A 13,839-nucleotide genomic window follows, 5' to 3' on the forward strand; every position below is an offset into this window, starting at 1 on the left:
CATATGCCACAACTTGTTCAGCCACTCCCCAATTGATAAGCATCCCCTCAATTTCCAGTTCTTTGCTACCATAGAAAGAGCTGCTGTAAATATTTTTGTACATGTGGGCATCCTTTTCTCTTTTTTATGATGTCTTTGGGATACAGACCTGGTGGTGATATTGCTGGGTCCAAGGGTATGCACAGTTTTATAGCCCTTTGGGCAGAGTTCCAAATTGCTCTCCAGAATGGCTGGATCAGTTCCCAATTCCACCAACAATGAAATTGTGTTCCAGTTTTCCCACATCTCCAACATTTTTCATTTTCTCTTTTTTTTTGTCATATTAGCCAGTCTGATAGGTATAATGTGGTGCTTCAGAGTTGTTTTCATTTGCATTTCTCTAATCAATAGTGATTCAGAGCATTTCTTCATATGACTCTAGATAGCTTTAATTTCATCTGAGAACTCCCTGTTCATGTCCTTTGAAGTAGTTGCTACTATTACCTTCCTTTGGCAGCTGAGTAAACTGAGGCAAATAGAGGTTAAATGATTTTCGCAAGGTCACGTAGCTAGTAAGTGCCTGAGGACTTTAAACTCAGTCTTCCTGACTCCAGGCCTAGGGCTCTAGACACTGTGATACCTTGTTACCTCTAAGAATAGAACATGTAGAACTGAGAATAATAGAAGAAGATAATGGGCAATTTGGAACTGCATCGTGTGGTACAAATGCTAGGGCAGTATGGAAGCTCGGAAAGATCCATGTGGGCCCAAGTCATCCTCAGTGTACTTGGTGGTCGGTCACTTCCTTGCCGTGGGCCTCAGTTTCCCCCTCTGTGAGATGAAGATTGGTCGATCTCCACCGTCCCCTGGGCTCTTAGGATACAACGATCTTATTTTTGGGGGCTGAAAGGGGGCTGCGGTGAGGTGGGTCCTATGGTGCTGACCAAAGCCTTCTATGCAGGGGAGAAGTTACAGTTGGGGCTTTGCTGGGCAAGAAGGAGGCAAAGATAAGAATAGAACTGTATAAGAATGCAGATGTTGGGGGCCGCGGATACAGGTCTTGAACCTTCAGTGGCCAGAGGCCGTAGTTTGTTGTTATTCGTCCTTCCTTCTTGAAGGGGACCACAGCACCAGGAAGGGGATGCCATGACATGCGAGTGACTTGGATTTAAGTGAGGCAGGGCTGTGCAGAGTCACCAGCCTCACTCTCTCCCCCGGAGCCATCTGGGTCCAGTGGCCAGATGTGGATCAGGATGACTGGAAATGGCCCAGGATGCAGCAGGAGGCCTTGGCCTTCTCAAGCTAAGGTCTTTGACAGGTTTCAGCTTGACTGAGGCAAAGCCTGTTCAGTTTAGTCAGCAGCTGAGTCCAAACCAAGATCCTGACTGTGTCCTGAGGTCTAGCAGGAGGCCAAGAATTTAGGGGTCAGGTGCCAGACCAGCATCAGAGTGTTGAGCTGGCTAACAGGGGGACCCAGGGAATGGGGAAGGAACAAGCATTTATAAAGCACCTACTGTGTGCCAGGCACTGTGCTAAGCGCTTTTTTGTTATTGCTGTTCAGCTGACTCTTCATGACGTTATTTAGGGTTTTCTTGGCAGAGATACTGCAGTGGTTTGCCATGTCCTTCTCCAGCTCATTTTACAGATGAGGAAACTGAGGCTAACAGGGCTAAGCGATTTGCCCAGGGTCACACTGCTAGTGAGTATCTGAGGCCAGATTTGAACTCAGGAAGATGAGTCTTCCTGACTCTAGGCCTGGTGCTCTATCCCCTGCACCACCTACCTGCCCCAGGTACTTTATACTTATCATCTCATTTGATCCTGACAACTGGTAGGTAAGGTAGGGGCTATTATGATCCTCATTTTACAGTTGAGGAAACTTAGGCAGAGGTTAAGTGACTTGCCCACACAGCTGGTGAGTTATCTGAAGATGGATTTGAATTCAGGTCTTCTGACTCCAGATCCAGGGCTTGTTTCCACTGTGGTGCCCCCTAGCATTTGTTTGCTGTACTTGCCATTCTGTTCCCACAAGCAAGTTTTTCAAGCTCCTTTGTTTGGTGGGGCCCTGACGTCCAACTTCTCTTGCATTCCTTTTAGTTGAAGAACTCCTGACATCCATCTCTCTCTCTTTCTGCGTCTCTGTCTCTGTCTCTCTCTTGCTCTGTCTCTCTGTCTCTCACTCTGTCTCTGTCTCTGTCTCTCTGTCTCTGTCTCTCTCTCTGTCTCTCTCTCCCTCTGTCTCTCTCTCTCTTGCTCTGTCCCTTTCTTGCTCTCTCTGTCTGTCTGTCTCTCACTCTGTCTCTCTCTTGCTCTGTCTCTCTCTGTCTCTGTCTCTCTCTCTGTCTCTCTCTCTCTCTTTCTCTCTTTCTCTCTCTCTCTCACACACACACACACCATAATCCTCATCATCATGATTATCATCTTTCATAGCAATAATTGACTTCGTCACTGAGGATATACTGGAGCAGCCAAGAAAATAAAAGGTTAGCACCTAGACCTGGAGTCAGGAAGACCTGAATTCGAATCCAGCTTCTGGCACTTACTAGCTGTATGGTCCTGGTCAAGTCATATAACCTCTGCCTGCCTCGGTTTCTACAAAATAGGGATAAAAATAGCATCTCTCTTCCCAGGGTTGTTGTCAGGATCAAATGAAATAATTTTTGTAAAACGCTTTGCAAACTTTAAAGCTCTCTCTAAAAGTGAGCTATCATCACCATCATCATTATTTTACACAGAGTGGGAGGATATTTGAACTGGGCCTCTAAGGATAGGGGATGGGTAGAAGGCTGGGAGAGACCCATGAGTGAATGGATGTAGAAAGAACTCTGGCTCTGGAGTCTGAGCCCCTGACCTTGACATAAGTGACCTTGGGCAAGTCACTTAACTTGACTGGGTTTCAGTTTCCTCACCTGTAAAAATGAGACTATTAGGCTAGATGAGCTCTTAGGTCCTTTAATACGAATCATCTTATCTCTGATCTAATGAGGCATGCCTTGAATCAGCGTACTGTGTATGTGGATAGCGGCATGTTGGTGTCCATGTTAGTCTAGCAGGGGGGTATTTGATTGAGCATGATGCTTTTTAGGGAGTGGAGCTGTAAGGAAAGATGGTGTCCACTTTGCTTGTCCTGATCACTACTTGTAACTATAAGGCCAATAGAGACCCTGGGGCCAAGGCATGGGAACAGAAAGATTTATGTTTAATATTGAGAAGAACTTTCCCTTTGTAAATGCTGCAGACACAGGGATTTGTTCCCAGGGGAGAAAATGTTGTGCCCTAACTATTGATCCGGAGTGAAGATCACTCTCGTGCTAGCATGGTTTCAGTAACATGTTGGTGATTTTGCTCTCGTTGTTTACTTGTTTCAGTCACGTCTGGTTCTTTGTAGCCCCATTTAGGGCTTCCTTGGCAGAGATACTGGAGTGGTTTGCCATTTTCTTCTCCGACTCACTTTACAGATGAGCAAATTGAGGCAAACAGGGTTAAGTGACTTGCCCAGGGTCACACAGCTAGTAAGTGTCTGGGGAAGAATTTGAACTCAGGTCTTCCTGACTCCAGGCCCAGCACTCTTCCACTACCCTATCTAGCTGCCCCAATGCTGGTGACAGGAGTTAAACAGAAGTTAAGTGGCTTGCCCAGGATCATACATCTAGTAAGTGTCGGAGTCTGGATTTGAATCCAGGTCTTTCTGATCTAAATCTGGCTCTCCATCCATTTTACCATGTTGCCTCAAAGGTGATAGGGTAGTGACAGGAGGGTAGGGAATAAGAAGATTGTTAAAGGCCTTTTCTAGCTCAGTGACTTGAGGACTTGGAGTTTAATTGTCCACTTTGTGGGGCTGAGCTCTAACTTGGAATTTGCCTTCTGCCTAAGACCTTGTAGAAGACATCCCAAAGCATGTGGGCATTTGCGAGAAGGAAGGGTCAGTTAAGAGACAAGGAGGGGAGAAGGACAGATAGAAGACTATGGTTAGGAGGGGAGCTGGAGGCTGCCTGGGATCCCTAGGGGTCTTGCTGGTCTGCTGGGTAAAAGAAGAGAGGATGCCTCGGAACAGAAAGCCCTAGCTCAGAGGTCCTCCGATCAGATGGAGGTGGCAGGCTTGACTGTTAGACTTACATCTCAAAAATGGCCCTACATCCTTCTCACTCTCTGTACTCTGGAGGGTTCAGTCCTGCCTGGTCCTGAAGTGCCCTTTTTCTTCTGTCCTCCTTCCCCTCCAGGTGACGGCACTCCAGGCTGGAGACCATGTCGGTGAAGGTGAGGTTCCTCTCCTCTGGGGATGTCGGGACCATGGGCAGGAGCTCCTCCTTTGCCGGGTTCAGCAGCGTGCAAAGCAGGAGGATTTCGTAAGTCCCACTCACACAGCTCAGCTCCCTGACCAACACCCCTGTCACGGAGCAAGGCCTCTTAAGATGGGGAGTAGCTTTCCCCTCTCTCATCCTCCAGATGTTTGGAGAATGGCTTCCAGCTGCCATTTTTCACCTCCCCCGACCTCTTGCCCATAGCCAAGCACCAGTCATTGGGTCTATGTCACATACCTCACCCTTCACCCCCACCCCCGCCCCAGTAATTTTAATTTAATTTAAAATTTCTCTGATTTCAATTCCTTAAATTTGTAATAAATGCCCGGAACGTTTTCAGACCGTTCCCATTTAGTCTCTCTTTTAATCCTTACAAAAGCCCAGTAAGATAAGTAATGCAGGGATTATTATCCCCGTTTGACAAATGAGGAAACTGTGCTCCCCCACCAAAAAAAAAAATTAAATAACTTGTCCAAAGTGACATAATAAATTCGTGGCAGATCTGGGACTCAAACCCGGATCTGTGACTACCAGTCCAGTTTGATCTAGGAATGGGTGTAGGAAGAGACTTAAAAGTAGGATAAAACTACTCCTTTTTCCCCCAGAAGGGAGCTAAAACACAGAGAAGAGGAGCCACCTTAATGAAGGTTGATGGGAAGTTTGCGAGAAAGGTGTCAACAGGCAACTACAATGTCATGAGACTTATGTGAAACCAGGTTTATTTATTACAAGAGAAATGTGGATCCCAAGGAGTTCCTGGGCCTTATAGAAGTTTGCATATCCTTAACAGAGGCAAGAATAGCCCCTTCTTCTCCAGGGCAGTCATTAACCGGCCTACCTGGAGGGCAGGCTCAGAGTGTCAGTGGGAGCTCCAAAATCAGGCGAGTGTACACTCAAACTCATGTGCATTTCTGGAAAGTGTGGCAAGGAAAAAGGCCCATCCTCTGTTATCTTAGTCGTATCCAGGGGGAGAGAAGCAGTCCATGGAAAACATTTCTGTATCCCTGACCTTTATGGAAATGTCTCATTTCTCAAAGTCTGGTCTGTACTGCCTCCATTTTCAAGATTCAGATGCACCACTGAAGATGGGGTGGGGGGGGTGGTTGGGGTGGGGATGGGAAGAGACAAATATGGCTTCTTATTAAGCACCCCAGGCCCTACTGGAAAGAGTCTGTGGGAATTACGGGAAGCTGAAGTTCAGCCACACTGGAGTCAGAGGACCTAAGTCTGAGTCCTAGCTGGACTGCTCACTTATGACCATGGATAAGTCACTTCCCTTTTTGAAACTCAGTTTCCTCACCTGTCAAATGGGGGTAGTAAAGCTTGTGCTACGTATCTCCTAGGGTTATTGTGAAGAAGAAGTGCTATAGAGAAATGAGGCTTTTTGTTTATTATTGAGAACTCCAGGCCCTGATGTGAATGAGTTCAGACCCCAGGAACTCCAGCTACCTAGAAAGAGCCACCAAAGAAATCATTCCTTCCTTCCTGTCTTTCCCCTGGAAGTCTGACTTACAGGCCAATAATATTCAGGGGCTAGCCTGTGGGACTGGGACGGGGTGAGACATCTGAGGCTGCCTCAGCTCTGCTCTCTGGACTTGTTCGTGGGCCTTGGGTGATGAGGTTTGGAAGGGCTGATTATAAGGATTTGGCAAATAGAATTTTAAAGCTGGTAGGGACTTAGGGGCTCTCTGAGTTAGAAGTGATCTTGGGATTTAAGATCTACAATGTTGGAGCTGGAAGGGACCTCAATAATTCTTACATTTTACAGCATGTGTGTGTATGTATACACATGTATATGTATATATGTGTATATGTATGTGTGTATATATGTGTATGTGTATGTATGTATATGTGTGTATATGTGTGTGTATATATGTGTATGTGTGTGTATATATATGTGTGTGTGTGTGTATATATATATATATTTATATAGTGATTTAAGGTTTACAGAACACTTGACATATATTATCTCACTTGGTCCTCAAAACGGACCTGTGAAATAGGTGTTGTTCCAATCCTTATTTCACACATGAAGAAACTGAGACTCCCAAGAAGCTCAAGGAGTTAAGATTCAGACCCAGGTCTTTCTGATTCCAAGTCTGTCTCCTAGGTCATGCAGTCTTTTGACCTTAGAGACCAGCCCTCAGATTTACAAATGAGGAAACTGAGGAATAGAGAATAGAAAAGGGCTGGCCAAGGTAAAAGTCAAGAACCATACTACCAGAACCATACCTTTTTCATCATACCACATGGCATATGTCAAGGAAGATAGGGAAATTGGTATTTATGCTGGGAGAATAGGGTGGGTATCGGCCAAAGAATGAGCTTCAAGGCTTGAGCCTGAAGCCTGAAGCTTACTTAATCATTCATGGGCTGTCAATGTCTGACCCTGCATCTGGTACATGTATGAGGCTTGTAGCACATACAAGTCTCCAAACTTTTGGGAGGATAAATGCAATTACTGTTGGCTAAAGAGCCGTATGAACCTCTTCCAACTATGAACTCCAGAGGTCTCTGTGTCTCTGAACTTCTCCAGGACCTTGGGAAGTATCCCTGAAGCCCAAGGGAAAAACCTGACCATCCCCTGAGAATGGTCCACCTTTCTTGGAAGCCACAACAAGGTTTGCAGATAACCTTTCCCCTTACCTGGTGACTGTGCTTCTTTGCCCCTGTTCTAAGTTTTCAGTGATGATGGGTGGAAGAAAAACGACAGAGAAGAGAGAGGAAAAAACCCAACAACTCATAATTCCCTGATGATCTCTTAGGGCTGTGAACAGGGACAATGAAACTGGATCCTGAAATTTTCTGTGTAGTTTATGGCAGGTATATGCAAGTGTATTTAAATAACCTTTGGCTTAAACTTGTTCCATTTGGCCCCACCTGGCACATATGTTGAAATTCTGGGGAGGCACATTTGGGTGTAATATAAAGAACAGCTTCCTCACATTTAGAGCTGGGTGAAGCTGGAATTCAGAACTTCCTGGGAAGATGAGAGACAGAGACAGAATATATTTCTTAAGCAGTGTGTGCCAGGCACCGTGCTAAGCTCTGGGAATACAAATACAAGACAACAAGACAGTCCATGCCTGCAAGTCATTTACATTCTAATGGAGAAAGACAATTCATAAAAAGGAGCTGAAAGAGGGAGGTGGTGATACCAGCTTAGAAACCAGGTATGGAGAAGTCTGGGAGGTAGAGTGTAGTTACGGTTCCATGTAAGAATAAGGAGGAAGTTCGTGGTGTGTATATGTGTGCATATGTGTGTGTGTGTGTATGTGTGTGTCTGATGAGTCCAAGATTACAATGGGAGGTGAGTGGAGGGAGGAAATGAGGATGATGCCAGAATGTGGGTAGTAAGCATGATCTCCGATCAGACATCTAGGACAATCCTAGTGAGAACCACTGCTCTCCCAGGATGCTGGGATGGAGTAGGTGGGACAGGGGTCATAGACTCACAGAGCTGTAAGGGATCTTAGATGATACTTGATCCAACCCATACCTGAATAAGAATCTCTGCTCTAGTATCTCTAAAAAGTGCCCATTTATCTTGTGCCTATAGTCCTCTGGTCTTAGCTAACCAAGTTACTATCTCTGAGGCAGGCCATTCCACTTTGGGGGCTTCCTAATTGTTAGGAGGGTACTTAGGTGGTGCCATGGCACACAGAGCACAGAGCCTAGAGTCAGGAAGACTCATCTTCTTGAGTTCAAATATGGTGTCAGATACTTACTAGCTGGGTGACCCTGAGCAAGTCACTTAACCCTGTTTGCCTCAGTTTCCTCATCTGTAAAATGAGCTGGAGAAGGAAATGGCAAAGCATTCCAGGATCTTTGCCAAGAAACCCCCAAATGGGGTCATGAAAAGTCAGACACAAACGAAACAACTAAACAGCAACAATTCTTAGGAAGTTTTTCCTTGCAGAAAAGGAGCTAGGGAGAGCTGCTACAGAATCCTGGATTCAAGGCCCAACCCTGCCTGATAAGTGTGATCCTGGGCAAGTCTTATAAGGGCTGATCTGCATCGGTAGGAATGTTTAAGTGGTGGGCCAGTAGTCAGGAAGGCTTGAGTTCATATGCAACCTCACACACTTACTAGCAGCATGACCCTGGTCAGGTCACTTCATCTCTCTTTGCCTCAGTTTCCTCTACTGTAAAATGGGGGTTATAATAGCATAGGGTGATTGTGAGGCTCAAATGAGATGTTTAGCCCAGTGCTTGGCGCATAGTAGGTGCTGTATAAATGTCAGTTATTACCACCTACTATGTGGCGGTCACTGTGCTCAGGACGTTACCAGTATTATCTCATTTGGTGTGTGCGGTGAGTGGTAGGTGCTATTATGATCCTCATTTGACAGTGCAGGGAACTGAGACTGACAGAGATTAAGTGACTTCCACAGGGCCTCTTGGAGCCACACAGCTAGTGAGTGCCTGAAGCCGGATTTGGACCCATCTTCCTGACTCCAGGCCCAGTGCTCTGTGCACTACCAGGCCACCTCGCTGCCCTGAGTAGAGGGGGTTTCCTCTGGGGGAAAGTCCTACACTGATGCAAACATCTGTAGGCTTTAAAAAAAAAAAAGGTGGGGAGGGGGGAAAGAACGTGTGAGCTTAAATCTGCTTCTTCATCCCTTCCCCTCATTTGTTATTCCTTGCTCTGTAGTACCCAATGGAATAGGTCTAGTTTGGTGGATAGAGTGCTGGGCCTGGAGTCAGAAGACCTGAGTTCAAATCCAGGCTCAGACACTTACTAGCTGTGTGACCTCAGGCAAATCATTTAGCCTCTGCCTCAGTTTCTTCAGCTGTAAAATGGGGATTATAACAATGCCAGTCTCCCAAGGCTATTGTGAGGATCAAATGAGAAAATATTTGTTAAAAAAAAAAAAAAAAGCACTTAGCACTGCGTGGCTGACGGATGGGTGTTCCAGAAATGCTCATTCTCATGTGGGGTGGGGGGGGTCTTTCAGATTCTTAAGTGACCTTGTCACTATCCAAGTTGTCTTTTCCCCAGGATCTTTTTTTTTTTTTTTTAACTCCCTGAAGGTTTTTGAGCTGTCTGGCAGTCAATTGCTGCTCATTAGCCTCCTCAGCCGTGAATCAGGGAGCAGGGAAGAAATGGCTTGTTTTCTACAGGCCCTCTTCTTCCCAGAGACCCTCTGGCTTGGTGCTCCTGCCTCCCCTGGGAGGGCAGGAATGACCCAGGCATTAAATTACAGACCTCGCCCACAGGTTCTCTTTCACCAGGTAACCTAACCTGGCTGAAATGGATTCCTGCTGCCAAAGCCAAGTCCGAGAAAATTATCTTGGGTCAGGAGGGAGATGGGAGGAGTGAGGAAGTGGTCACCAGCCAGGCACCTGGGTCTCCACAAAAATCCCCTCTCCCCTAATCCTTCCCCTTTTCTCCACTGCACAAAAGGAGTTCCAGGCTCTATTAGAGATAAGGCTTTTTCTAATGCAAATCTTTCTGGGAGTGTGAGCCGCGAGAAATCACTTTTACTTCTTTCTTTAATGAGTGAAGAATTTGTGGTTTCCTGGGTATGGGCCCTCACTCCCTTCCCAGGTAAAGAGCTCAGCCCCAGGGTGGAGAACCCCCTCCACCCCTGATCAAGTGGTCCTTCATGAATTATTGTGGCTGAAAAAATTCATCTTCATTCATAGCCAACCTTAAGGTGGATCGCCTGCCCTTTTGTACTTCTTGGAAAAGAGACTCACGGGTTGTCCCCTGCTAGCTTCAGGGTCCTGCTAGAAGAGTTAATGCCTGACCTCCTGGAGCCCTTGGTGACCTCCCTTGGGCATCAGAAGAGTATCTCCTGGGGTTCTTGGGAAGCTGAATGAGGTCTGCAAACTTTTAAGTTTGATTTAAATGCGAGTTGTCATTGTTACTATTATTAGGCCAGACTTGTGATTTCATGAGTGTTGGGAACTTGAAATAGCTCCCTCTGCTAATATAGATCTTCCACTTTCTTGGGGCACTGAGAGGTTTAGGTGACCTACCCAGGTTCACACACCTACCATGGTCTTCCTGACTTTGAGATTGGGCTCCCGAGCCGAGACAATACTCTGCCTCCAGAGGCAGTTAGATGACACAACGAGTAGAACACTGTACCTGGAGTTCTAATCTAGCCTCAGACTGTTATTAGCCCTGTGATCCTGGGCGTGCCACTTAACCCATCTGCCTCAGTTTGTTGCTGTTCAGTTGTTTTTAGCCATGTCTGTCTCTCCATGACTCCATTTGGGGTTTTCTTGGCAGAGATACTGGAGTGCTCTGCCACTTCCTTCTCCAGCTCATTTTACAGATGAGGAACTAAGGTAAACAGAGTTTTAAGTGACTTGCTCAGGGTCACACAGCTAGTGAGTATCTGAGGCCAGATTTGAACTCTGAGAAATGAGTTTCCCTGACTCCAGGCCCAGCGCTCTATCCACTGCACTGCCTAGCGACACCTGCCTCAGTTTATCCAGCTGTAAAATGAGTTATTAGGATCAAATAAGATTTATAAATCACTTAGTGTAATGCCTGGCATGTAGTGGTCACTTAATAAACGTGTTCCCTCCCCCTCTGTTATTGTTATTATTATCAAAGTTGTAGATGACTGATACCAACTTGTTTCTCCGGGATTGAGATTGCTGTTGTGTTTGTCCTTTGTTCTCTAAGAGGACCATGGCATCAGGGAAATGATGACACGACTTGCAGTTGACTTTGATTTGAGGGAGGGAGGTCTGTGCAAGGTCACCATCCTCACTTTCTCCTCCAGAGCCATCTGGGTTCAGTGGCCTGATATTCACCAGGACGACTGGAGATGGCCCAGGATGCAATGGGAGACCCTAGCCCTGTCAGACTAAGGCCTTTTCAGGGAGTTACTTAGAGTGAGGTGACACCCATTCAGGGAATAGGCCTCTTTAAGAAGTGAGTCAAGGGATGGCCCCTGTAATTAAAAAAAAAATCAAGCTGGGAGGAGAAGACCCTCAGGGTTGCTCTTCCAAAGAGAAACAGATACTCTGGCTGGTTGAAGCTTCCTTCCATGGGATAGTTAATAAAGGGATTCATTGAGAAAGAGCTGGATCTGAATCTTGCCTAATATTTACTAGCTGTGTGACCCTGGGGATATCTGTGAGCTGTAGTTTCTTCATCTGTAAAATTAGGGGGCCTGGACTCAGTGACCTCCAAGGTCCCTTCTTGCTCTCAATCTCCGATGATACTGTGATAAGAGATCTCACCTGGGTCAATTGACCAGGCTGCCTTAACCTCTTTATTGCTGTTTCCCAGTGAAGTAGCAACTCGCCACACGGATGGCATAAGTACAAGGGTGGAGATGTTAGCAACTGCTTTGCTAATTTTTACTTGGTATGGATTTTTTTTTAAGGGGAGGGAGAGACTAGGCATTGGTATAAAACCTGCCCAAGCGGCTCCTGAATTTCATAGGGTGAGGACAGTGACAAGAGGAAGCACCTCCCTCCCACTAGAGATGTCTGTTTTGCAATGGGGACCTGCAGTAAGGAGGCCTTCCAAAATATTTGAGTTCAGGAGTCCACTCAAGGGGCAGAAGATGTGATGAGTGGGTGCGTGTGCATGCCTGTATGTATGTATGTGTACTGGTCTCTCTGTCTGCCTGTGTCTGGCTGTTTGCCTGGGCCTGGCAGTCTGTTGTTTAATATTTACTGAGGCTAGGTTCTCCATGGAACATCCACGCCCTCTAGGAGCTTGCTCACAGCACAAGGTGGCATGACACACATAGTAGACATGCAGCCTATCTCCCAACGTGTAATTATCCCACAAACACATATCGATCATGGGCTGGGTCACCTCCTCTGACTGCTCAGAAGAGCAGTGGGTACCATTTCTTGCCAAGGGACAGCCTCAGTCTTTGGAGCTCCCACACTGGGAGCAGGATTGATTCTCCCTCCAGAGCTCAGTAGCCAAGCTGGGGCAGGCAGCTGAAGGATGTCTTTGGGTCAGGGAAAGGGTGGTTAGGCACCGGGTAACCAGCTGTTGATCATTTGCACCAAGTGCCTCCAAGGGAGGAATGACAGCAGCCCAGGCCCCTCTTGCCTCAGATCTTAAAGGTGCCCTAGGCCAGCCTGGTTGGGATTCAGCCTCTCAGAACAGTGTGTGCCTGGGTTAGGGGAAGAAACTGCCACCTTCTGCTGCTGCTGGAGCCTTTGGGTCTCTTAATTACGATGGCCACCTTGCGGAGATGTCGCTCCAGAAGGTTGGTACAGCCTGTGTTCTCTGACGTGTGTGTGTGTGTGTGTGTGTGTGTGTGTGTGTGTGTGTGTGTGTTTCTAAAAGATTTGCTAGGTCTGCTCCTCTTCCTCAAGCCAGACTTGTTTCAAGGAGGAAATCTTTGGAAATGACCACTTGAAGGCCAGCGACCTTGGCCCCAGCAGGAGGGGGTTGGGGAGGAGGGGCAGTGACTGTGTGATTCTTATCCTCCCACCTGTACCGAAATAGCCCAAGGGCTTTCAAAGTGACTGCAGAGCCTAAGAGCTGGCCGAGCCTTCTGTGAAGGGCTTTCAGAGCAGTCTGGCTGGCTGGGCTGTGGTCTGACTTGCTCTCCTCTAGATTAGATCAGTTCCAGTCTATTGAGCAAATAGAAAATTTATGCCTGTGGTATGCCCAGTATCTTGCTAATCTGGAAATGTGAATAGCCCAGCTATTTTGACTTTTAACTTCTTAGGTACATATTGACAGGAAGAGGGTGGATGGCCTCTTCAGGGGCTGCTCAGGTATGTAAGCTGTGAAATTCATAATCTCTTTTTTCATCTCCCACGTGTGTATTTGTGTGTATGCGTATGTGTACAACAGCATTGGGAGAGAGAGGAAATGTATTATGTTGGAAAGAGTACTAGACTGTTAAGTCAGAGACCCAGGTTCATCTGTCCCAGTTCTGCTATTTAATTATCTGTGTGACCTTGGCCGAGTCACTTCCCTTTCTAGGCCTCAGTTTCCTCATCTGTAAAAGGAGGGGGTTAGACTTTTGAGTTGCTGGATAATTTCCAAGGTCCCTTCTAGTTACGATCCCATGAACCTCGGCTGTGTCTACTGTTGCTAGTGGAAGATGCCTAAATAAAATAGAAATGTCTAAGTGCTTTCTGTAGAATCTTGAAATATACAGGAAGTTTAGTTTTTTTATAGGTCAGATCCCATCACCGCTAATCACCAGGGCCCATCCTAATTCTTTGCTTTTGAACGTTGTAGCAATGGGCTCATCGGCTGGGTCTTTGAAGCTGCTGCTGCTGCTACTTGTTTCTTATTTAGAGATTTTGTGGGATAGCAGAAAGAGGGCTGGCTCTAAAACCAGAAGTCTTGGGTTCAGATCCTGCCTTTGATGCTGACTATTTGAGTGACCTGTAGCAAGTCCCTTAATTTCTCTGGATTTGACCCCGCATCTATAAAATAAGAGGTTTGGGTTAGATGAACTCTAGTGGCCCTTTCAACTCTCGATCTTTCTTTGACAGTGTGATTTGCTCCATAGTCACGTAGAGCCAAAAAACTAATTTTCTGTTTCCTGTTCTGTTCTGTCCCAGATCCCTGAAGCTAGAAAAATGTAGCCGACACATATTGCTACTT

The 13,839-nt window shown here is 46.4% G+C and overlaps 1 protein-coding gene across 1 annotated transcript in view; it reads left to right on the top strand.

Moving 5' to 3' along the window:
- The first annotated feature begins 4,224 nt into the window (after nucleotides 1-4,224).
- The window catches only part of RIPOR3 (RIPOR family member 3), a 53,867-nt gene continuing 44,252 nt past the window's right edge, over nucleotides 4,225-13,839 (top strand). Inside the window, exon 1 of the mRNA XM_036751599.1 lies at nucleotides 4,225-4,325. Coding sequence (XP_036607494.1) covers nucleotides 4,225-4,325 — 101 coding nt within the window. The remainder of the gene's footprint in view (nucleotides 4,326-13,839) is intronic.

This window comes from Trichosurus vulpecula, chromosome 3 (genome assembly GCF_011100635.1).
Source record: "Trichosurus vulpecula isolate mTriVul1 chromosome 3, mTriVul1.pri, whole genome shotgun sequence".
NCBI lineage: Eukaryota > Metazoa > Chordata > Mammalia > Diprotodontia > Phalangeridae > Trichosurus > Trichosurus vulpecula.